General features: G+C 42.7%; 1 protein-coding gene and 1 non-coding gene across 3 annotated transcripts; one reads left to right on the top strand and one right to left on the bottom strand.

The window, feature by feature from the left end:
* The first annotated feature begins 4065 nt into the window (after nt 1-4065).
* Nucleotides 4066-4139, top strand: TRNAN-GUU (transfer RNA asparagine (anticodon GUU)). Its single transcript has one exon. It is a non-coding gene; the product is annotated as a tRNA-Asn (tRNA).
* A 1404-nt stretch (nt 4140-5543) lies between these two features.
* LOC130849099 (low affinity immunoglobulin gamma Fc region receptor III-A-like) lies at nt 5544-13668 on the bottom strand. Of its 2 annotated transcripts, none has more exons than XM_057727714.1 (5): nt 13539-13668; nt 12848-12868; nt 12239-12493; nt 9337-9591; nt 5544-7649 (listed from the first exon to the last, which is right to left on the bottom strand). In XM_057727714.1, exons 1-5 carry the CDS (start codon nt 13585-13587, stop codon nt 7459-7461), a joined length of 771 nt encoding a protein of 256 aa, XP_057583697.1. In that variant the 5' UTR covers nt 13588-13668; the 3' UTR covers nt 5544-7458. The 2 variants fall into 2 exon arrangements, with proteins under 2 accessions (XP_057583697.1, XP_057583696.1); XM_057727713.1 differs by having other exon boundaries at nt 12239-12496.
* Nucleotides 13669-26017: the final 12349 nt, after the last annotated feature.

Here is a 26017-nt window from a genome sequence, read left to right on the forward strand (position 1 = left end):
ATTCCTCTCTTTGATGCATTTCTCTCCTTCCCAATAAGGAGTGTTATTTTGGATTTTATATTTATTATTCCTTTGGCTTTTAAAAGTTTCACTACATGCATATGTGTTATCAAATAACATTTGTATTTTCACACTTACAAAGTTTACACAACTGTATCAGATGGTACGCGTTCTTTTGCAGCTAGCATTTTTTCCACAAAATATTATTTTTATGGAATTCATTTATGTTGAAACACAGAGCTAGGAATGGTATTCTGAAGATTTAAAACAGTTACAAGGATACATATTTCAAATATTTTCTATTATTCTTTATATGTATAGATAAGTGTGTTTATGTATCTTATAAAACTGATTTCTAGGTAATGTAAGGGCAAATACTATGTTAAATCTTTCTATTTATCTCCAAATTAGTTGATTTTTAATAATTGTTGCTATTGTTTTATACAGCTGACACTAGCTAGATGGTGCCGCTAACTGAGCCCTGGTTTAACATAGGGGAAATGCATCAAATTCCTCCAATTCCTTTCCAATAAACTGATAGTCATTAGGTAACTTGTCTCAGTAAGTAGAAAACTTTTTCCTAAAATTAGGAAAGGATGCGTGTTGATACTGAATCCTTTGTCATCTTCTGTGGAACTAACAGCAAGTGTATTAACTTTTTTTTTGTAGCCTTTAAAATACTGTCTAAGGGTTTTATATATCTGTTATCTCTAGTATACAAAAATCATTTATTGGAATGACATGTATAATTAGATTGACTTCAACCATTCAGGCTGGATGAGGCAACATAATGTAGCGGTTAAGCACATGAACTCTGTTGTGCTTCCTGTGTTTGAATCTTGGCTCTCTGTCTCAGTTTCCTCATCTGTAAAAGCGGATAATGATGATAATTACAATTCTCAAATGAGTTAATAAATGTTTAGAATGGTGCTTGGCAATGTGCAAGCATTAATTATTCATTTTATTACTAAAACAAATTTTAATGCCTGTGGTGGAGGATGTTTGGGGTTCAAAAAAAAACCCAACTCGTCACAGGAAAGGAAGGTGAAATACAACATGGATGGAAAAAGAGAGCAACTGCACCCCAGTCATCCTTTAGGCCCCGATTTTTCTTATGCTCCAGTGCCTGAGTGCCAGCAGAGGCCACAACACCTGGCTGATGCCTTCACTGTGACCTATTACTGCCTGCCTGCTCTCTCTGTTATTCCTTGACTCTCTGGTGCCAAGATTGCGTGGAGGCTGCAGTTCCCACAATTGGCCACAAGCAAGGGTGACAACAGAGGCGTACTGAGTAGTGGTGGGTAGCCACTGTCTTGGGGGACCAGATTGACACCGGGCACTTGTTAGCTGGACCATGGTTAGGGTAGCCTTGTCCTGGGAGACATACAGGGACAGCGACCTATATCCAGGACCTGCAGTAGGCTGGCTTAAATTAGACTTGCAGGTTGGGAGTGGCCTCATTGGAAGTGACTGCCTAAAGTTTCTTAGAGTTGGCCAGCAGTGGTATGGGGTGGGTTTCTGGGGTGTCTAGGAGAGCCAAAGCAGAACCCAGAGGATGATTCTTACTGAGGAGTTAATTGATATGGCACTGATCAATCAGAATAGTTACTGGCTATATATTTCCCTCATTGTGACAGGATTAATTGCATTTCAAAAGTTTTCTGCTGTTTTTCTTCCTAAGAGATTTATTTAACAGAAAATACTGTTTAACATGTATGCTAAACATTGGTGTTTAGTATATAGTATTCCTTTTCTCAAGTACACATGTAAAACCTTGAGCGTTTGATAATTCTGGTATGTTATATTTTTATTGCTACTCAATCTGAGAATTTTTCAATTCTCATTCAATTTCTGTTTGATCCGTGAGTTATTTTAAAGCGTGTGTTTTTAAAATTTTCAAATATATGAGGTTTTTAAAAGTTATTTTTCGTATAGTAATTGCTTTCAGAGTTAAACTTCATTCTGTTCAAAGATACATATGTAGTAGTGCCAATTATGACTATGTTAAGACTTGTTTCATGGTCTCATACAAAGTCAGTTTTCATAAATGTTCCATGTGCATTTGAGAAGACTGTATAACCAATAATTATTGGTTGCAGAGCTATATATATATATATCTCATCAAGCTTGTTAATTGTGTTTATATCCTTTTTTTTCCCTCTGCTTGACCTATCAAATGCTGAGAGAAGTATGTTGAACTCCACCACTGTGGTGATGGATTTGTCAATTTTCCTCTTGGTCTAATAATTCTTGCTTTTATATTTTAATAGATACATATGTGTTAGAATTATTAGATGTTCATCATGAGTTTAATCTTTTAATAGCATATGGTAACTATCTTCATCCCTAGTGATGCATTATTTCTTAAACTTTATTTTGTCTGATATTATATAACTGTATACCAATTACCAACTTTCTGTTCATTAGAATATTCTTCACGTCTTTAACAATTCTTTTACATTCAGTCTTTCTGTTTATGTTTTAATGACATTCTTCTGAACAACATATAATGTATTTTAAAAATCCACTTTTGTCTTTAACTGGCAAGTTTTCTCCAGTTATATTTATCATGATTACTGATATATTTGAATTTATTTCACCACCCCATTTTGTATTTTCTTTTTGCCTCAGTTTTTCTTTTATTATATTTTCCCCCTTTCTTTTGGATTGCTGTCATGTGTACATGCAACATGAAGCATAGGAAATGTATGTGTACTTAGAATAAACTTGAAAATTATTTTTAGTTTTCGCAGCCAATCCAATAAAGGAGATGAAGATGAGTAGTGATTCCCAAACTTGAACTTCTAAGAGGAGGAAAATTTTCCCCCAAATGTTGGTGACCAATATAGGGTTGCCAACTTTTTATTTTGCCAAATTAGGAAGTTAAAAAATCATAGACACATCAACTACCATTTATCCTCGTCATAATTTTATAAACGAAGGGACATTTAAAAGCAAAAATTTAAAGTGTGAAAAAACAATGTCAGCTTAGAGGTCATTTGGCAAACTTATCTGAGATACACACACACACATGATTTATGCACATACATACCTATATTTGTGTGTATTCTCATTTCACTGAAATCATTGAAAACTTTGACCTGCACCTAAACTTGAACCCACTATTTAAGAAGATGGCAGTGCAGAAGGAAGAAGGAGGTTCTATGTGGAGGGTTTAGAGGTGCCCTTGGGCTCCGGCAACAGAGAAAACGGCCGTTTATGTGTGCCTGGGTGCAGCGAAGAACGGTGTGGTAGACGGGTTGGGTGGAGATGGTGGAGGTGGTGTGGGGGTGATGTGACTCAGGAAGCCCATGACTGTTCAATGGCCCAAAACCAAAGAGATGAGCTTCTCCCCTCGCTGGAGAGAAGAGGAGAACCTTATTAGGCCCAGCACTGACCAGGATCCCTACGTTGATTATGCTGGATAAGGGCCCTCGGATATTTGGAACTGGATTACGTCAAAGTCCTTAAATTACAGGCATTTATAAATCCTATGTTCTGTCTGGGTGCCTAATATGCTAGAAGAAACCTTTCAAAACAGCTGGGGTTGAAGATTAACTTTGTTACGTTACGCTCCCTTACTTAGATAACATTTTGCCAGACATGATTGGACATGCGATGCAGTATTCTCAAATTTCACAATAATAAGCTTATTATAAATTAATAGTCGCTCATGTACACATGAATGCATAAAATGTCTAGATCAGCAAAAAAGTATATTGCTATACTTCTTGGAGCAAAATCAAGTGAAATCCCAAACCCACAGAGAGCATTCATTTTGGGTTCTCCAAAGACCCTCCTTTCATTCATCCTGGCTGCTCTCGTTTTCTTAGCATCTTCCCAGTAGAAACTGAATCCTGTCCGAGATCTAAGTAGGTGGTAGCGCGGGAAAAAAAAAACAAAAAAACCTGTTTCTCTCGGGGCTACTAATTGTCCCGGTGCGCTGGGAGGTGATGGCTCCACTGGTTCCTATGCCAGCCTCAACCACAGTTATTTGGAAACGCAGAGTACGCTACGGGTTTATTCTTCAGTGAACAGACTTGGTAATAAATACTCGCAGCGTCTGTCTCTGTGGCGCAATCGGTTAGCGCGTTCGGCTGTTAACCGAAAGGTTGGTGGTTCGAGCCCACCCAGGGACGGTAAACCTTCCCCTTTTGCACCGCACCGGACTTGTCAGTTTCACAGGAAGCCGATAGCCTCAACGCTGTGAGTGAAGCTTGCAGTTCTCCGCTTGGCCTGCGTGTCCAGCCTACCATGGTTTTGCTAGCAGTTTTGAGTCTACGTGGTTAGGGTTGCAGCCAGTAATACAATTCTTACTTGCTTGAGTAAGGTTCTACGAAAATTGCATCATGAGACTGATGCTTTAAAAACATTTACCAACCAAATGGAAGTAAGAAGTCATAATCCAAAACTGAATTCTTTAATCCCGTCTCTGCCTGCCTTGTCCTTGTCCTTGTATTTCCCAACTCGTGAAACCGGCGTTTCCAGACCCTAGGCCCTGAGTCATGCTACGTCCAGCTGGTTACCAATTTTTGGAGAACCTACCTTCTAAATATTTGAATAGCCATCTTCCTCTTCAGCCTGCTGACATTTACTTCCTCATTACTTATCCCTTGAGTTACTGCAGTAACTACCTAGCTGCCTAGGCAGTTTTCTGTCTTCAGCTGTCCTCTCCCTTCCAGCCTCCAAGTAGCTGCCAGAGAGGCTTTCTTTAGAAAAGACCCGTTCTGCCTAAAATCCTTCAATGGCATTCAGGGTAGACTACAACCCTCTTAGCTTGGAAGGCGTTGCCTTTAATGATCTGGCCCCTGAACTCTCTCCTCTCCTTCACTGACTCTTTAGACTGGAACAGAACCAAACTATTTTCTTGACCCCCTTCTCTGGCTCTTGAATCTTTGCCCATGGGCCTTCAGTGTTTCTCCTTGTTGCCTGGCAACTCCTAGTCATCCATCACCACAACCCCCCAAATTAAGCCTCTTTCCTGCAGCCCTTTCTTCATTCTCTCTTTATTTACGGGTTTGTTTGTTTGTTTTCTTCACTAGAATGAAAGTTCCTCCAGGGAATGACCCTGGATTGTTCATCTTGATATCTTCAGCACCTAAACTCAAGCTTGGCACATTGTAAGTACTAAATAAATGTGAGTTGAATGTTCAACATTTCCAAATGCCTTTGTCTCATGTCTGAATCTCATCTAATATTCCTACACCGAGCTTCAATTGTCTTGGCATAAAGCTCATCATTGACACAATTAAGCTGGCCCTATACCTCTGCCCAGGCACCCTCCTTCCTGGCTGTGCCTTCTCTTACCTGCCTCATGCTCTAAAACTACCTCTAATTCTCATTTATCCTCCTATAAGATTTCCCCTTTGCCCCATTGTCCCGGCAAGGTTTGGTGAATTAGTAAGCTAATTCATATAAGTTGTAGTGAGACAGTTGCTGAGAGGAGAGGGGTTCCTCACCAATCAAAACTAATCCCTGATGTGGTTGAACGTGGGGTCCAGCTGCCTGCTGCTCACATGCCAATCAAGAGGCAAGGTTGGTGGAAAGGAAAGTTTGCTTTATTTTGGATGCCGGCAACCAGGCGGAAGGGCAGGGAGTGCGGGAGGCAGACACCTGTCCAAAGGCAGACTCCCCACTACTGACAATGGTGGGCAGAGGGAGGGGGCTACATGCAGAAACAGCACAGGCAGCTCTGACAGTCATCTTGGAATTGGTCATCCGTGGTCTGACCAGTGTCATCTTGCTTGTTTTAAGAACAGTTAGTCATCAGTTTCAGGGTCGGTTTGTTCCCTTCTCAAGGGAGCCCAGTTCTTGGAATTGTGGCAGCTTATGTCAAGGCTACAGTCTGGTCATCACGTAGTTAACTTCTTCCACCCGCTGACGGTTTCAGTATCTACAAGACAGCTCACAGGATATGGCTCAGAATATTATTTATAGCCCTTGAGAAGGAGCTGAAAGTCCTTGACTGTGCTTAATGACTAAACTATTACTGTTTGGTCTCCTTTGACTGTTTTCCTTTGTTTCTGCATTTTCTCACTTCTCTGATTAAACTTATTCTTTGGCTAAGGTTTTTCCACAGACAAAAGGCAGACAGAGGACATGGTGGACATGCTCCACCAGGGTCCTGCTCTGTTTCACTGATAGAATTTTGGACAATGGGAGAAAAAAGGATTTTATCATTCTTGTTTTATTACCACAGTTTTTCCATCTTCTATCTAACAACAGAAGCAGGATCTTGTAAAATGCCTTACTGAAATCAAGAAATGGTTCTATTTAAGGCTTCTAAAACACGAAGAGAGATAGCTAAAGCTTTCTTCCGAAATAAATGATTGCCTTCTCCACCTCTACTCCATTGTTACTGACATGCTGAGGGATTTCAAAGTTTCATAATTTAACTCAGTAGAGTTTAGTACATTTAATATTGGTTATCCAACATATGTTCAAAGGATGATGTGAACAAAGCTATATCTGAAGTAGATACTGAAATGGAAAAGCTGGTTTTATAGTCCCTGCCCCTTCTCTCCAGTTGTCACTATTGTGGCCAATAAAAGCATTCTCACCTGCTACCCATTCCCTCCTGGGCAGCTGTGGTTGACTTCTTGTCATCTTTCTTGGTTTGGATGTGGAGGTATCCCTGTTCACTGATCTTAATCCGGGACAGCAATGTTGCTCTCCTTCCAATGAGTTTACTCTGTGCTTTCTTTTCTAAATCCTCCAATCCCTACCCCCCTTCCTGGACCATTTTCTACTCATGACATTAAGAGGGTTCATCAATGTATACTTGCAAACCACCTCAATTCTCCCCTGAAAAACCCTGTTCTACATCACCTTTGTGATTTTCTTTTACTTCCACCATGGCCCATATTCTAGGAAGACAGCTCCGGTGGTGGTCGTCTCTGGTCCTTCCTGGACTACCCTGCTCTTTCTTAGCCACCCCATTCATTGGTTCTGTGGTCTCCCCTAGACCCCCAGACATACCCACAGTCTGTCTAGAAGGAGCTTTAGGGTGCCTTGAAGGCAGTCAGCTCTGCAGCAACAGATGCAGGCCACTATCCAGCTGGCTGTCAACCATTAGTTCTCTTATTTACATATCCATTTATTTGAGAACAATATTTACACATCAAGGGTGACTGTCAAGAGTCTGTATTGTGGCTCAGCTGAGATGGAATGATAAGAATAGGGAAAGCATTCATGTAGCTCTGAGACTTCTATTCCTGGTAATGCAGCTGCTTACTGGGGCTTCACTGTTGGCACTTGAAGATCACAGTCCCTTCCTTTCCATAGGAGACTAAGAGAAAACAGAGTTAGGTGAAGGACCCTCAGCCTAGAGTCTGAGGTGTAATTTTCCTGCTGCTCCCAGAGATGCCTGTCAGCCTGGTGGGGCTGTGAATCTAGAAGGAGGTTCAGAGATGCTTCTTTTATCACCCCCATGAGATGGGGATGCTGCTTTTATTACCCTCATTTGTCCTGAGAACCCTGGCTCCATGTGACTTTGCCATTCCCCCAGTTATCCTTTGAGTTTCGAAGGTCTTTCTGCACAGAAAAATACAGCCCCGTGTCCACTGCCAACAGGAGTCCCATCACCAGCCAGAAAGCGATTTGGTGCCAAGGTGGAACCAATGATGAGACAAATGGTGGACCTTCTGGACCTAATAGGAGAAGCAGAGGGATGAGGAAAAGAATGACATTTGTTAAGACAGAAATTTTGAATAAACAGTGAGGTCATCAGTGGAAAGTCGTTCTGACACCTGCTAAGAGACAGATTCTAAGGAATGTGGGGGAGCCTGGTGGAAGGCTATAGCTTCCTTCCACTGAATCTGGATCTTAGTGCTACCTGAGCAAAAGTGTTTTCATGTTTGATGGAGGTATGTGACATAGTGTTGAGCAAGTTAGGTTGAAGCTGTGTTTTGCGTGAAATTATGAAAGTTGTCAAAGTTTAAGTTGGTGTGCAAACAGTATTTCAGTAACTTTTTCTTGTGTCTCAAAATTATACTCATTGATTTCACCCCACTAAAGGAAATCTAAAAAAAAAAGAAAAAAAGTGAACCATTGAAATCTACTACTTATTGTCAGAAAATTGATACTATTTCTTTATCAAGGTTCAGTACCTAATAACCCAAAATGGAAAGAGGTAGAATTTGTTTCTTCTCAACCTCTTAGCCCTTAATGTTATTGTTTTAAAGTCATTCCTTGCTGTTGTCTATAAACTCGTAACATTAGCATGGATTTTTACTCTCAATTTTTTTACCTCTTAATTTTGATTTAATTTCAAACTTAAAAAAAGGTTACCAGTAGAATATAAATAACTCATATATTCTTCACCTAGATTTATTAATTGTTTGCATTCTGCCCCCATTTGCTTTATTATTTGTTCTCTCTTTCCCTGTTTGAGAGTGTTTACTTTCAATTTAAACTGTGATGAAGTTATTTTTTATACAAATTATGGCATTGTTTTCTTAAAATCTCAAAAGGTGTGTGTCTATCTTGCTGTCTTACTACATGTAAATTGCTTACAACATAAGTCTTAGTCTGATTACAGGTGGAAGTTTTGTGAAATTAGGAAGTCCAGGAGCACCGTGGCAGGGGGTCTCTCACCCTGGAGGAGGACACTACAGAAACTGGACATGTTTTCTAAGTGACTTAGAGGAATTCAAAATTCTGTTGTATGACATTGGTACCTGTCCAGTCCTTTTATTGTATCTAGTGTTCAATCTATACAGGCTTTGAATCTTTGGTGTGCCCTTAGAGACACATGAATCACCCCCCGCCCACTTTTCCACCTCAGTTACTTCATCTGCAGAGTCAATTTTACTGATCTCTTAACATCATTGTCAGAGGTTACTATGACTATCAGACTAGGTACATGTAAAGAAGCACTCAGCACAGTGTCCAGGACACTGAAAGATGCCCAATAAATGTCAGCTTGTCTTTGTTACAGAAGTGGAACTTGAGGTTCAGAGAGACTAACTGGCCACAGTCACACGGTTAATTAGCAGTAGAGCCAGAACACAGGTTCTGGGTCTTCCTGTGAGAAAGTGAGGGGTTACTGCCAGCTTAGCTTTTGGCTAAGGCTTGAGGCTTGGAGGGGAAAGGAGGACAGATAAAGATAGGCCAGCATGATAGAGACACATAAGATTGTGGATATGGCTTGAATGAGGCATATTTATGCGGGAGGAAGTGTGACATCAGCACCTGAGGTCACATTGCAAGAGTGAATGACCCTTGTAAAGAAGTCTGTGGAATAGCCAGCAGTCTCCTCCCAACTCCTCCTCCCAGTGTGAATGCAGATGCCCCAGACATGGTACTCTGAGCCCTTTAGGGCTGCACATCTCTCACCTTGAACCGTGATGTTCACAGCCTCTGAAGACTCATTTTTATTCCCGATGATCCCCCTGCAGAAGTAGGAGCCACTGTGTTCAAGTTTTGCTTCTGCAATGTGGAAGTCAGAATTGTGGTAAGTATACTGCTTGCCTCTGCCATTCTGGAAATATTGGACCTTTTCTACAGTCTTGTTCTTCCAGCTGTGACACTTCAGCTGAATGGGCTCCCCCTCCTGGAACACCCACCGAGGGGCCTGGAGCAGCAGCCAGCCTGAAAGACACAAAGAGAACACAGGCCCGGAGGCCTCAGCATTCCGTGCAAAGCTCTTGCGAAGGGGGTGCTCACCACCCAGATCCTGGGGGACAATGGAAAGCCAGACTGGGAGCCATCCTGACACAGTTTTCTTTGCGAAAAAGCCCACTGGGTCCTGCGAGACAACTCAAGTCACATCAAGAACTTTTGTCTAATGGGGGAGAGGGAGAGACACACACATGGGCAAAACATAAGGTTGGAGCAGAGGCACTAAGTGATGAGACAGGTGAGAAGCAATCTGCAAGATCCTTAAAGTTTACACTTGGATTCAGAGGTAATGAGAGCCATTGTAAGTTCTAGATCAAAGAGTAAAAACTGTATTAGAAAATGATGATTTGCCCAATTAAAGGAAAGCTAGGCTTCAGAAGGAATAGACAGTTGTAGGAGTGTTGAAAGACTGTTGCAGCCAGTCAGGAAGAAGGTGTGGCCACCGGAGTGGCCACGGGGGTGGCTACAGAAATCACGAAGAAGTCAATATAAAAGTCAGGGAGTGGAAAGAAAAGCATGCTTGGTAGTGCCGATGGTAATTGGTGGTTTCTGAAGGGCCACAGCGCCTCAGCGAAGCTGTCTTCATTACTGAGCACAGCCTTTAAGAGAGAAAATGTTATATCATCAAGATACTTGTTTTCACAACTGCCTTGCCGAGAAACCAGGCTCCACAGAGAGAGAGAGAACTTGCAGTCATGGTCAGGAAGTTGGCCTCAATAATTAAAAATGATATTGCAGAGAAAATTTTAAATGACATGAGAAAACATTCATCAGACAAAGATAAGTTAAAAAGAATACAAAAAATATGTATGCTCAGAAAAAAAAAGAAAGAACATGTACTTAAATACTAATGGGAGTTTGGATTAGCAGATGCAAACTATTACATATAGGATGGATAAACAGCAAGGTCTGACTGTACAGCCTAGGGAACTATATTCAATATCCTGTGATAAACCACAGTGGAAAAGAATATGAAAAGGAATATATATATGTATAACTGAATCACTTTGCTATACAGCAGAAATTAACATAACATTGTAAATCACCTATACTTCAATTAAAATTAAAAAAAATACTAATGAGTTACATATGTAATCATATATGTATATATATAGTTTGGTTTCTTTGGGGGGAACATTCTTGTTCCATTCTGGCTGTCATGGACTCAGTGAATATCCATATGTACATTCATTAAACTGATATTTTATCCAGCACTTACTGCGTTGTGCAGACTGGGGATACCCAGATGACTAACACACATCAAAGAATCTGTGGTCCAGACACAGAAGTAATTACAATGTAGCGTGATAAGTGCTACAACAGGCCAAGAACAAAGGACTGCAGGACCAAAGAGAATGGAGCAAAGAAATTCTGCCCAAAGAAAGTAAGGAAAGCTTCTCAGAAAAGGAGATAAGGAAATGGGTCCTAAAGAATGATCAGGAGTTTGCCTGGTGAAGTTAATGCTCTTGGTCACAGTTTAAAACAGTTCTCACTGATTAGACTTCTAAAGTCAGTTTCTAGCGCCAAGTTTAAGAGAAACTAACAACTCCCAGACTTGATTTTTCTATTGCTTCCTGTTGGTAATTCCCCATTTTATTTGGTCATAGGTGGCCATCTCTCACCTAGCTAGATACAGACATTCCGCTCTGTAGAGTGAGAACCCTGTCAGCTAAGCGACACCATCAGACAAAGGAGCCAAGAAAATCAGCTTCAGATGCCATGAAATTCTGTTGCAGGTCCACCTTCATTAGGCCCTCCTTCCCCTCCAGGCGCATACATTATACAGGTAGGGCAGCCATGGAAATAGAATCAGGCTTACAAGGTGACCCTGCAGGTACCAGGCTATGTGGTGTGATTTCAGGGACACCAGGAGAGATCTCTGCCTCCAAAATAATTCTCCTACTTGCATCTAATGACTGAATTCTGTTAACACACAAAGACTTTCATTCCATGATGAATGTGCAGGTGGAACATGTATATATCTCTGTTAGAAGAGATATCACATTGCCAGATTTATGCTGAAGTGTATATTTGAGTGTGGCATTGATGGGAAGAGAGAGATAGGTATTATGCTAGATTAGGGATGGCTTGGGGGTTAGCTTAGGGCTATTTTCTAAGTTAGGTTTTATTCATATATTTTATTACATTATATGTTATATATTATTTATATTTTATTATATCATTTATATTATATTATTATATTATGTTTTATTATTATATGTTAATTATATTTCGATTCTATTTTGTTATAATTGTGTGTCTGAGAGTGAGGAGACTGAGGTCTTAAAATGGATTCATTAATTTATTCAATAACTATTATTGAGCATCAGTGTCATGACCTGACTTTCAGATGACACCATTCATGCTGTATATATTCTGTGTGAATGTTGATTCCTGGAACTGTGCCTTGCAGCAGCCCTGTAGCATATGCCAGGCGTTCACATTTTCCCTAAGGCCTACTTACAGCTAGGACTGCACTTCTGATGTAATGCATTACGGATCACCTCATCTTAGTTTTGACACCCAGGAACATCGTCTTCTGGCTCTTCCCAAGTCTTTCAGGGCCTCTTGTTCTACCTTTGACTGGTGATTTCCCTTTTCCCCTTCGCCTACTCACCCATGTAGACGTTCAGTGTCACCGGGTCACTGGGTGCGGAGAGGCCTGTCTGACACCTGTACTCTCCGCTGTCCTCAACTCTGACAGGTTTGATGAAGTAGCTGGGGGCCTGGTTGGAGATGAGAGTCCCGTTGTGCCACCACTTTGTGGCACTGTTTCCAGGAGGGTGGTTCCCCTGGCACGTCAGAGCCACATAGTCATCCGCGAGCACCCGGTCCCATGGAGGGTGTAGGTGCACCTCAGCCTTCTGGAGATCTGCTAAGGAGTCAAGATAATGTAGATAAGGGCAGGGAAATGAGCAGGCCCTGCACTGGCATTCCCAGGGAGGCTCAAAACCCATTGCAAACCGAGAGGTGGCAACGCAGGCTTAGTATGGGACTCAGTCTGAGCATATTGGCTTGGAGAAACTTTGTCTCCTTCTTGGTCTCTCTTCATCTTGAGGAAAATTGGCCAGAGAAGTACAGGGCCAAACCCCACTGTCTTGGGAGAATTGCCTCTGACAACCCCACACCAGCAATTTCCCATGCAAAGCACATTTCCTAATACCCTGTGGCTATTGCACATTTACGTGCCTCACTTGATCAATCCAAGACCATGAAGCAAACTCACCAGCTTGCGTGACAGCCGAAACTGTAAGAGAAAAGAGTGAAACAAATATTGAGCAGCAGCAGAGATCAGGGTAACTGGAGTGTAGAGTGAGTTGAAACCCCCCTGCCCACCTCTGCCCTGGGAGGCCGGTGTACCCAAGAATCAAGACAAATACAATGGATAGTTCTCCCATTGCCTGCCCTCTGGTCTCCAGTGTCTGTGCCTCCTACTCCGTTGTCCACCCAAACCCCTGTTTTCAACACCATTCCATCACTCCTTGGTCCCCATTCAAACTCACAGATTAAGGGTACAGATTGAATATCCCTGAATCAAGCCATAGAAACAGCCTCAACCCAAGTCCCCTGGAAAGGGGAGAAATTAAAAGCTTTATGAGGAATACTGGAATGTGAGAATGGAAGAGACAGACCTCAGGGACCATACTCTTCAGTTTATAGATAGAGAAACTGAGACCCAGGGGGTGAAGTGACAGAGACCTCGCATCTCCCTTCATCTCCTGATTATGCCCAAACCAGGGCCAGCATCCTCCACATCGCTAACCTCTGAAGTTTTGTCCTAGGAGCTAAAGCTAGATCTATAGACATGGTAAGGGTCCCATCCCTTGATAGGGGTCTCATCCCTCGCCTGACAAGGCATGTCTGCTGAACCCAGGGCATCTTGAGCTCCTCTCCCAAGCAGGGGGATTCTGACTTACCTAGAAGCAGCAGAGCCGCTGGTGGTAGCAGCTGCCACATGCTGTGCATTAGAGTGGACAAGTCACCACAGATATCAGAGTCCTAAAGGGGCCCAGTTTACTTGAAGAGAGGAAGTAAACAGCCTTTCTCCTCACCCCACCCCAGCCTGTCACTCACGAGTTTCCTTTTCCTGGAACGTCATCTGATTCTCAAATCTGAACTCTGACAAATGAGCCCCCACCTCTCAGGTTTGGATCCACCCGGTGCCACAAACAAGACAACAGGAACCTGAGAACGAGACTCAAGAAGGAGAACATTCTTTTGTTCTGCTTCAAAACTTCTCACTCTCCTGCTTGGCCCAGACCGATCTCCACCCAGCCAGGGCCTTCCTCCAGAAAGTAGTCATATAAATCTTCAGATCATTGGAATGTCCCTCACCCCAATATCATCTCCACCAACATTTTCTTTCAAAATTGGAACTGCCTATGCCTCTGGGGTCTGTAATCTGCAGGAGCTACCAACTCAGTGTGAATGTGATCATGAGATTTGCGTCCTCTATTAAAAGAAACACAGGCAGTGGGAGAGAAATGGGCTCTGCGAGGAGGAGACACCACTGAAAAGTTGGAAGGAACGCAGAAAAGGAGAAAAGCGAGGGGAAGAGGGCAGGGAGAAGCGAGGGCCAGAGCGTTTTACCTTCACCCCAGTGCACCTAGGGCTGTACTGGGCCACAGTAGTTCGGGTTAGCTTGGGCCCCTCAGGGCTCCATTGGGCCTCGGCTAGTCTGTGAGCCTAGCAGCCCGGGTTTCAGGGCTGCTTACCAGAAAAAGCAGAGGTGCAGTGGTTAGGAAGTGGTAAGGTTGCTAACCTCTTCTCCTCCTTTCTCAACACCTCCCGTGCCAACACATACACACCCATACCCTCCCCCACCCCCACCCCTACTTGGTTTGCTGCCACATCAGTGCAGGTCTCAGACAGCACATCAAATGGCTCTGCTTGGTCGTATCATACCCCCAGCAGATTCCTGGACATCTGGGACAGGTCTCACTTGGAAAGGCCCAGGAGGTGAACAGCAGACAGAAGTGGGCCAGTGATGTTTGGCAGGGGTCGCGTGCAGACAGGGGCTGGCACAAGCGCCTGCTGACTACTGCTTTGAACTCGTGCTCCTTTCCACCTCAGAGTCATACAAAAACCACTTGACAGCTTTCGATTTCTCTTTTGTTTTGCTCCTGAGCAGAGTTCATTGGTCCTCCCCCACCCCCAACATGGTCCTGCTGCAGCCCCTCCCCAACAAGCCCTTGGATGAGATGTCTGTCTAGGATGGACATTCTAGTGCTCCCTTCTCAAGTGATTTATTTACATCTTCCGAAATCCTGACGCGTATCTGAAAGCGTCAGGCTCCATGCTACAGCACTGCAGATGGTTATCTGGGAAACCTAAAGCAGAAAGAGTGCCTTCAGGTCTTTCTGTGGTTTCTGAGGTGAAAGGTGGCCACCCCTCAGCACTCTGTGCTGTGCACTATTATCAAAGTGGCTTTCTTACCATGTGGTGTGGTGCAAGGCGTTCACTTTAGTTTTCCTTCTTTGAGGTTTTATTTTCTTCTTGACTTACTTTCTGTCTGTGGTTTTCAAATGGAGGGAGGAATTGTCAGCTGCCGAGAGGATCAGCTAGACAGGAAGGAGAGGAGGGAGAGCACAGGAGGACCACAAAAGTGGGAAACATTCTGCAGGTTTTCCTGAACAATCCTCCAACTGAGTGTTGCTGGGGTGGCAAAGGTTAATTTTACAGTGATAGGTAAGATGCACATTTTTAAAAGAAGGACAGGTGGTCTTGGCGTGTCTTATGCTGGAGTGTTTGTCTTCATGCTTACTTTTTCTTTTCTCCCTCATCCTTTTCTTTACTCCCTCCCTTCTTCTCTTCCCTAATGTTGACATGACAGCCACAGCACAAGGTTCTGAGATTATAGAGGTCATCAGTTATCTTCGCCTGGGACTTAGAGTTTCTTAGAGGGAGACTACCAGAGAAGCACCTGAAGTGCTTTAGGGACTCTGAGACTATTTGTGAAATTCTGTGTATGCACAAAGAAGGAGTGGCTAATTCTGTCTGGGGGGTAGTCCACGTGGAAGAGAGAACACTTTAATTGGATCACAGAAGATAATTGTGTGTTCAGCAGGAAGGCTTTTGAGGGAAGTAGACATTTCAGGCAAAAGGTGCAGCATGAGCAGAGACCTGGAGTGAGATAGGCTGGCATGTTTACAGAGCTGGGTATAGCTCCACAGGATTTGTGAGTCCTACAAAGGAGAAGCATCAGCTCTTAAAGGGTTAAGAGGGCTGGGTTTCAGATGAGTGTGGGATGGAGTTCCAATTCCACCACTTACTTAACCTGACTAGGTCTCAGTTTCCATATCCCTAAAATAGGGCGAACAAAAATGGTACTAACCCCAAGGAGTTGTGAGGTTTAAGTGAAATAATGCATATAAAGTTGTTGGTTCCATATCTGGAACCATACCTATTGATGACTATTAGAAGTACAACACAGGAGGTTGAGGCCTTCCCTCATTTTCTAACTCAAGTCGTGACACTCCCATCCCCTGTACTCCTTCAGGAGCTTGTGCTTCTCTTTTGTAGTACTCATATATTTGTGGACTGTAAGGTCTTTGAGGGCAAGGAATCTGTTCCTCTTGTTCATCATTGTATCCCCAGCATATTGCACAGTACCTGGTATAGACTAGGCCTTCAATTAATATTTATTGGGTGACCATAAAGGACTTTGTATATCATGGTGAACAATTTGTACTTTTCTGAGCTGCTATCACAGTAGTTTTCACAAAATGTAAAACTGATCATCAAAGTTTTAAGCTGGAGAATGACATAGTCCAAGAAATAAGTTGGAGGGGAGAGAGACTGAAGGTGGAGGGAAAATTGGGGAAGTTATTTTAACAGTCTAGCCCAGAGATAGAAGATGCGCTGACAAGAAGTGAAAATGCAATGGAAGCATCTAGGAGAGAGGTTAAGAAGGTAGAACGGACAGGATTTGGATGCTTGATTGGCAATGAGGAGCAATGTGGAAGGAGGGGCTAAGTGATCCTCAGCTTTCTGCTTTGGATGATCAGGAGGATGGTGACACGTTTCCTGGACAGAAGAAGTAGAGGAAGAGGAGCAGGCTTTTGGAGAGGAAGATAATGACCTCAGCTTTTGACCCTGAATTGAAGGTGGTGGTGATTTTCGGTGGAGATAGGCAGTAAGACATATGGCTCTGGAACTCGAAGGGTCTGGACAGAAGAAGATTTAGGAGGCACCAAACAGGTTCATGTTTTAAACGTTTGATAAAAGCTTTAGGCCCTCTCCCAAGAAAAAATGCACATATACACATCATTTTCCCTATAATTTAAGAACCTCAAAGTGAAGCTCATCTAGAGATCCTAGGTTAAGATGAAGGATAAATATCACCTCTCAGGACTTCCTAGGTGGTGCAGTGGGTAAGAGTCTGACTGCCAATGCAGGGGACACGGGTTCGATCCCTGCCCCGGGAGGATACCACATGCCTCAGAGCAACTAAGCCCATGCACCACAACTATTGAGCCTGAGCTCTAGAGCCCGTGAGCCACAGCTGTTGAGCCGATGTGCCGCAACTGCTGAAGCCCATGCACCTAGAGCCTGTGTTCTGCAACAAGAGAAGCCACGGCAATGAGAAGCCCACGCACTGCAATGAGGAGCCCGTGCACCACAATGGAGAGTGACCTCTGCTCGCTGCAACTAGAGAAAGCCCGTGTGCAGCAATGAAGACCCAACACAGCCAATTAAATAAATATAAATAAGTTTATAAAAAAGAATCATCTCTCTGATTATAAGAGTATTGAGTGAGAAAAAAGGGGAACAGTGAGGGAAAGGAAGGGGAAGAGAGAGGAGCAATGGGGAGGGGAAGAGGAGAGGACCAATGTCAGAAACTTGACACTCAGCAAATTTGATAGGGTGTATAAAGGAAGAATAGCTGACAAAGGAGATTGGATAGGAGGGGATGAGGAAGAGAGGAGAACAGGACAGCTCCGGGAGGATGGATCTTCAAGGAGGGAAAAAAGCCAACAGCATAAAATGCTGTAGAAAAGTTCAAGAAAGAGTTCTTTCAGTGGGGCAGTCTGGGAACTATTCAAGACTTTTGCTGGAGCAATTTTGGGGGCTGGGGTTGAGGGGCAGGAGATTGATAACTTTTGGTTGAAGATTGAATAGAAATAAGGCAGTTTTTAAATGAGTTACTACTCCTTTTAAGAATCTCCATTATGAAAGCATAACAGAACTCACTCCCCTTCCTGTTCTTACCAGCACCTGAGTATCCCTGGGGGAAGCCCCCACTGTGAGTAGTCTTAATAGAAAGTGGTGATTGCTTTTTACTGCCATAGCCAAAGGAGTCAGATCTCCCCTTCCCTCACCTTGGGCTCGTGTTATGGGCTAAACTGTGTCTCCCCTAAATTTATATGTTGAAGTCCTAACCCCCAGTACCTCAGAATGTGACCATATTTTGAGATAGGGACATTAAAGGGGTCATTATGGTGGACCCTAACCCACTATGACTGGTATAGTTATAATAAGAGATTGGGACACGGACATGCACAGAGGGAAGGCCTTGTGAAGACACAAGAAGATGGCTATCTATAAGCCAAGGAGGGAGGCGATAGGAAAAAAACAACCCTGTCAACACCTTGATCTCTGACTTCTAGTCCCCAGAACTGTGAGAAAATAAATTTCTGTGGTTTAAGCTCCCCAGTCTGTGGTACTTTGTTATGGCAGCCTGAGTTGACTAATACAGAAAGCCAAGGACCAGGCATGTGATCTGTGCTTGGCCAGTTTGTCTTTTCTTGGATATTGAATTGTGAATAACTGAGGCTTATTCACTTATGAGGGAGATTCACTTAGAAGAGAGGGAGATGGTTGGGTCCCAGTCACCCCAACAGTGAGATAGGCTGACCTACCTCCAGTTTCCCTCCAATAAATTCCTTTCTTTAAACTGAATATATCCAGATTCTGATACAGTTACTTATTATCAAGAGCCCTGAGTGATACAGTAAGAAAGGAGAATTAGAAGATGGTATCTAGAGGGGGGTCAAGGAAAGAAAGGGAGATTTTGTTTTGTTTTAAGTAAAGGACTTGAACTTGTTTACAGGTCTTTGGAAAGAAGTCAGCAGAGTGGGAGAAGTTGGATGCATGATAAGGAGGGAGTACCTGATGAAGCAAGTACAGATCCTGCAGACATGAGAATAGAACATGGGTGGAGAGTGGGTTCTGAACTGGATACAGAACACTTCTCCCTCTGAGATAAGAACAGGAGGTGAGAAAAATGCATATGCAAATCTATTTTCAGATATTGAGTAAGAACATCGAAGTAGTTTATATCTGATAGCCTTGATTTTCTTGGGTGAGGAGTCAGTCGTCTGTTGAGAAAGAGGGGGTGAAGGTGATAGTAGGGGGCTTCAGGATACCAGAGAAAGTTTAGAATGGCCATTATGGTGACTAGAAGGAGCTGACAGTTTACATGTAAAAGGATTGCCAAGCAATGCCAAGGGCCCAGCAGGGGTTGAAAGTTATGGATTTGTAGCTAGGCCAATTGTCGCTAGGCCTCAGTGTTGGTAATGTTTCTTCGGTAGTATTCAAGCCAACCTCTCTCTGACTTGCTTGCTGAGAGCAGTCTTGGGCAGGAGTGCAGGTAGACTATGCCACCTGTAGTACTTCCAAAGCAGCACAACTGGATTGAGGAAATACTAGAATGAAGGCAGGTACAAGTTCAATGAAGTCAACCAAGACACAGAGTTAGGAGAGGGAGCGTGAGAGGCAGGCTGACCTGGTCATCTTTGTGCAGTCCAGGACTAGGATTCCAGCTATCAATTGCTGTGTAACAAACCATCCCCCAATTTGAACCAATAATCATTATGGTATAAAATAACAACCATTTTATTGTTCTCATGGATGTGTGGGTCTGGAGTTCAGACAGGGCATGGTAGGGGTGGCTTATATTTGCTCCACAATATCTGGGGCCTCCCCTGGGAAGAATCAAACAAGGGCTAGAATCATCTGGTGGCTTTTTCATTAAAATATGGGGGAAAACTGAGAAAGGCAAAGGTGCTCGGAAATTAAAAAATACTAAGAAAGATACCCAGGTTCACGTACGCTGAATCTCAAACATAGGTGGAAAATGCACACAGAAAAAGACATACACACAGAGTCCGGAAATAGATATGCTATAGAAACACATAAAGGCAGTCGGGGTGAGAGAATGACTGCAAAAATTGGAAGAAATAGAGAGACAAAGGGAAAAAAACTACAAGGAACTGAAATAGATTTTGTGGTATCACCTTAAACCACAGTCTGTACTTTGCTGCGGTCATTACAATAATATAGCCAGTTGACATGTAAGAGCTTTACAGAAATTTGATGCTGTATGCAAATGCCCTACCTTGTTATCTTACATCAGAACACACTTGACTCCCCCCATACTTGCAGAATTTTAAGTTGGTGATATGTTGTGGGAAAGATAGAACGCATTGAGGAGGAAGGAAATCCAAGTTTTGCTTTCAGTCTGACAGAGTCTATAGCTGTCAGGCCACTTCTCTTTCCCCAACCTCTGTTTCCTCATCTGTAAGTGAGGTAATTGAGCTGAATTATATCTAGTTCTTTCCATTTTAATGTTTTATCATTTTGAATGCTGGCTTCCAATTGTAATTTCTAGGCATTGCAGAAAGTGAGGCAAGAAAGACAGGGCCAAGCCCAAGGACAGCTTCCTCATATCAAAGACACTGCCATGTTTTGCAATTAATGAGGCCATGATGCATGGGGGAATGGCACCTAAAACAGGAACTTTGTAGCATCTGAACAAGAAATTCTCACCATGAAAACCAAGGAGCATGCACAACAAAAATGCACGTGTTGCTGATGACCCTGTAGGAGCTTCCACCTGTGGTACTCACTGGACTACTATGGAAAAATTTAAGCGAAAACAACTCTTAGAGTGCATGTACAGTGGCTTCAGGAGACAAGTGCACAGGACCAGAAGCTGAAGCAACCTGGTGCCATCCAGGTCACACTTCAACCCTCCCCTCGATGAATATTCCATTGCTAATCAAAAAGACCCCCACCCATTCAAAGGGCTAAAATTAGGATGAAAAGAGGGATCAAAAAATCTTTAGGGCACCCCTCACTTGGGAGGATGCCCACACTCTTTCTGCCCTAAATAAAGTGCTTCTTTGTTCTCTTTGCTCCTAGGCTCAGTATGTTTTCGTGTTCCTTGCCAAAATTCTTTTGGAAGGGTTGAGAAAGAGCATGGACTTTTGATAAAGCTTTTCCGGTATCAAAAGTAGTTAATTTTGTCTTTTGAAAATCCTAATGAAGGTCACTGGGCTATTTTTGAAAGCCCAGGGAATTTTCTAACAGTCTAGCAAATTAATACCTCTAAGAATTAAAAGTTGAATTATAAAAATTGAATTGTAAAAATTGAACTCATGCTTTGTCTTCCATGCAAACCAGTCAAACCTACTGGAAGAATTAAAGTGCCACTGAAAAGAAACCTCGGTTTTGAAAAGGAAATGGAAATGCTGTTTTGTTTTGGTTTTTCATTAGCGCCATCCCTTCATCAGTGGGAAGGTGAGCAGAGCTCAGAATCATTTCGAGAGATTCAGTCCTTGTTCCTCTCACCTATATTTTGTTGGTGCTTTAAACAATTTTTTGTTTGAAAATACACACATGATCTATAATATAGCCTTTCTATTTCTATATTCTTCTTTTTTTTAAGAATTCTTTAAAAAATAAATGTATTTATTTATTTATTTATTGGCTGCGTTGATTGTTGCACACAGGCTTTCTCTAGTTTTGGCGATCAGGGGCTACTCTTCATTGTGGTGTGTGGGCTCCTCATTGTGGTGGCGTCTCTTGTTGTGGAGCATGGGCTCTAGGCACGTGGGCTTCAGTAGTTGTGGCACACAGGCTCAATAGTTGTGGCACATGGGCTTAGTTGCTCCGAGGCATGTGGGATCTTTATGGAACAGGGATCAAACCTGTGTCTCTTGCATTGGGAAGAGAATTCTTAACCACTGTACCACCTAGGACGTCCCTATTTCTATATTCTTCTAATTCAGAAGCAAATATAGTAGAAGTGACAGTGATACCTCTCTCCACCAGTTTAACTCCCCTCCTCAGGGGTAACCACTGAGAAGTTTGTCGTCCTTCCAGAATTGTCATGGTCTGAGTGTGGGTTGGAAAAGAATTTTCAGACACAAGGCAGAATGCAAGGAAGATAGAGTTTATTAGAGAGAAGGGATGCTGCAAGAACAGCAGGCTGACTTCCTGGTAGCCAGGGAAAGTTGACCCTGAGCATGGGTTGTTGCCTGTTTTTATAGCCAGGGAACCTGCAGTTATCTGCTGACTGGGCAGAGTATGTATACTTTTAGTGTGCTGAGTGGGAGAAAAATGGGGCAAATATCTTTCCTTATATGGGATGGGCAAGGGACATGGCATGCTGCTTGGGGAATTTTGGGACATTGCAATTGTTGCATTGTACAGAGTGATAGGAGTCCCGTAGTGGTTTGTTCTGGCAATATTGGCCCTTTGAGTCTATCTGGTTCTTTGTCCTTGGAGCACACCACATTTCCCCCTCTCTTTATGTAAAGGGCCATTTCTTTGGCCTTATTTGATACCCTACTCATGTCTGTCTATCTGTCTATCTCCCTCTCAGGTGCCCGGGAACCCTTTTGTAAGGGAAAGGGGCAACGATCTCTCTGGCTGCTTCCTGCTGGGCGGGGGCGTCATCGGGCCCTGGGTTCCCATTACCTGCTCTCTGTCAGGGTATGCCTAGGGAGGGGTGGGAGCTCCATGGAAGATGCTGGCAGCTTCTTTAAGTTTTGTCTGGCTGACATTCTCATTGCATTACCATTTGGAGGTTTATTTGTTGTATCCTAGAAGAGACAAACTTAACAAGGAGGTTAAAAATACATGGCCTGAAGATCAGTAGAAGTATGAAGGCTGCTATAAGACCTAGGAAAGGGGCTAGCCAGGACCAGATATCAGTCTTGATGTCCCACCAATCGAATCCCTCTGAAGCTCCTTTCGTATAAAACCCACTACCTCTTTTAATAATATCCCAAATGTTAGTTTGAATTTTGCCTGATTGGTTGACAAAAAAAGAGTGTTCCTCCTTTAACATAGCACAGGTCCCACATTGGTTAGCTGTTAGTAAGTCTAAAGCTCTCCTATTCTGTAAAACCACTCCTGCTAGAGAATTTATTTGTTCTTGTAGAGTGTTAATTTGAGCTGCTAGGTTAGTAATCTGTTGCATGAGCTCAAGAGAGAGCTGTCAGGCAGTGAAAATAGAGTTTAAGAGGTCTGTTGAGCCTGTTGCCAACCCAATGAGCATCCCTAGGACTGATATTACAGCAAGGGCTTCTCATTTCCATCTATGTGATTGAGAGTGTGAGGAAAGTGGAATACTGTCATTTATAAGGGTAAGATTAGGAATAACATATGTAAGGGTACAAGTCCCCATCCAGTTGGCTGGAAGACATAAATATGTATTAGATCCGCAGAGGAAATAGGTGCGGTTTGTTGGGTCCAAGCAGACGTCTAAAGTGATGTTGAAGTAGGGTTTCCCCAAATAGGTATGGGAATATTCTATGCCCTCATAGGTGGTAGCTAAAGTTATCCCAGCTAAGGGGGAGAAGCAAGCAATCTTTGAGGGATGGGAAGAAAAGTTGTAAGCCCAATTAAAAGAAGGAATAGTAGGGTTCCACCATATGTCATAATCCTCGGGTGTCTTGAGTTTTCTGCAGTCTTCTTGTTTAATATTATAGGGTTGGAACCAAAAACTGTGGTTCTGAAAGGGACAGTTGGGGGATAGGGTGGGGCAGGTGGAGGTCCCAAAATAGCTAGTTTGTGTCCAATTGGTGGTGATATTAGGAAATTTGGGGAAGTAAATGTAGAAAGGGGAATCAAAGTAGTAAGTATGGGGTTGGTTTGTTTTGTCGTTGGTTACGAGGGAAACCCATGTTCAGTGTGTCTCTACTGCTAACTTGGTCAGATATTTCTTGAGGGCTTGTTTGGCTGTTGCCATCTTGCCTGATGCCTGAGGACACCATGCTGAATGAAGATAACTGATTTGGAGGGCTTCGCTGACTCCTTGGGTTAGACTTGAAATAAAGGCAGGGCCATTGCCTGATTGTAAAGAGTGCAGTAGCCTGAACCAGGGGATAATATGTTCCATGAGAGTAGTGGTAACCTTGGATGATCTCTCGGTTTTAGTAGGGAAGGCCTCTATCCATCCTGTGGAGGTGTCCACCATGACTGGGAGATATTTGAAGGCTTTACAAGGGGACATGTGGGTGAAATCTATCTGCCAATCTTTTCCTGGTTGGTTCTCCCATCATTGGATTGGATGGAATAGTGGCGGGGGGGGGGGGGGGGAGGGAGGGTTATAGCCCCCACTGGCTTGGCCTGGCATGTAGATTGGAGGGTAGAGAGGATTCCTTTTCCTGTGAATACTGTCCCTACCAAATCTGTAAAGGGATTTGGGTCCTAAATGGGTAGCCTGATGAAGGTGGTTCAGAATCTTACATTGGGAGGCTTCTGGTAGAATAAGTTTGGTGTCTGGGCTTTGTAGCCACCCTTCAGGGGTTAGAGTGAACCCATGCTTTTGTCCCTCTTTAAGTTCTGATGGTGAGTACCATGGGGGTGAAGACTCTAAATGTGGGATCAAGGGGGCCTGTAGGACATTTTGGGCAGCCCTTTTGACCTCTCTATCTGCCATATTATTTCCTTAAGTTATGTCTGATGGGTCCTTTTGGTGTGCCCTGTGGTGGATGATAGCTATTTCCTTAGGGGATTTTATGGCCTCAAATAGGTCCAGGGTTTCTGGTCCATGCTTGATTGGGGTGTTATGTTTGGTTAGAATAGGCTTCGTGGTGGTTGTTAAGGCAATATTTATTGGAGTAAATAATAAAGTAGCTTTAAGTTTTGTTAAAAGGTCTCGGCCTAACAGAGGTGTAGGACAGGCCAAAATAACTAGGAAAGAATGTGTGAATAGAGTATTTTTCAAGAGAACAAGGTAAGGCAGGTGTAAAATGGCCATAAGAGTGTTGTCCATCTATCCCTGTTAGGAGGATCAAAGAATGATGCATGGGACCAGAGAAGGAAGTCAGGGCTGAATAAGTATTCCCAGTGTCAATCAGAAAGGTTACAATAACCCCTGCCACACCCAGAAATAAAAGGAATCCAAATAGGAAGAGAGGAAGTAAAATTGTCACTGCATGCAGATGACATGATACTATACATAGGAAATCCTAAAGATGCTACCAGAAAACTCCTAGAGCTCATCAATTAATTTGGCAAAGATGCAGGATACAACATTAATACACAGAAATCTCTTGCATTCCTATATACTAACAATGAAAGATCAGAAAGAGAAACCGAGAAAACAATCCCATTACTATTGGATCAAAAAGACTAAAACACCTAGGAATAAACCTACTTAAGGAGGCAAAAAACCTATACTCAGAAGACTGTAAGATACTGATGAAAGAAATCAAAGATGACACAAACAGATGGAGAGATATACCACGTTCTTGGATTGGAAGACTCAATATTGTCAAAATGACTATACTACCCCAAACAATCTACAGCTTCAGTGCAATCCCTATCAAATTAAAAATGGCATTTTTCACATAATTAGACCTAAAAAAATTTACAATTAGTATAGAAACACAAAAGACCCTGAATAGCCAAAGCAATCCTGAGAAAGAAAAACAGAGCTGGAGTGAATCAGGCTCCCTGACTTCAGACTATAATACAAAGCTACAGTCATCAAAACAGTATGGTACATGTGCAAAACCAGAAATATACATCAATGGGACAGGATAGAAAGTCCAGCGATAAACCCAAGCACCTATGGTCCACTAATCTATGACAAAGGAGGCAAGACTATACAATGGAGAAAAGACAGTTTCTTCAATAGGTGGTGTTGGGAAAACTGGAGAGCTACATGTAAAAGAATGAAATTAGAACACTTCCTAACACCATACACAAAAATAAACTCAAAATGGATTAAAGACCTAAGTGTAAGGCTAGATACTATAAACTCTTACAGGAAAGCACAGGCAGAACACTCTGACATAAATCGCAGCTAGATCTCTTTTGATCCACCTCCTAGAATAATGAAAATAAAAACAAAAATAAACAAATGGACCTAATTAAACTTAAAAACTTTTGCACAGCCAAGGAAATCATAAAGCAAAAAGACAGCCCACAGAGTGGGAGAAAATATTTGAAAACAAAGCCACCGACTTCAGGATTAATCTCCAAAATACATAAACAGCTCATGGAGCTCAATATCCAAAAAATAAACAACCCAATCAAAAAGTGAGTGGGAGATCGAAATAGACATTTCTCTAAAGAAGACATACAGATGGCCAACAAGCACATGAAAAGATGCCCCACATCACTAAATATTAGAGAAATGCAAATCAAACCTACA

The sequence above is a fragment of the Hippopotamus amphibius genome, chromosome 3 (assembly GCF_030028045.1).
Source record: "Hippopotamus amphibius kiboko isolate mHipAmp2 chromosome 3, mHipAmp2.hap2, whole genome shotgun sequence".
Lineage (NCBI taxonomy): Eukaryota > Metazoa > Chordata > Mammalia > Artiodactyla > Hippopotamidae > Hippopotamus > Hippopotamus amphibius.

Excerpts from the sequence above, each read along its gene's own strand:
- LOC130849099 (XM_057727713.1), bottom strand. The coding sequence starts at position 13,587 with ATGCACAGCATGTGGCAGCTGCTACCACCAGCGGCTCTGCTGCTTCTA. Across the intron at positions 12,497-12,847 it reads TTCGGCTGTCACGCAAGCTG|CAGATCTCCAGAAGGCTGAG; the intron begins GTGAGTTTGCTT and ends TTGACTCCTTAG. Across the intron at positions 9,592-12,238 it reads GACACTGAACGTCTACATGG|GCTGGCTGCTGCTCCAGGCC; the intron begins GTGAGTAGGCGA and ends TGTGTCTTTCAG.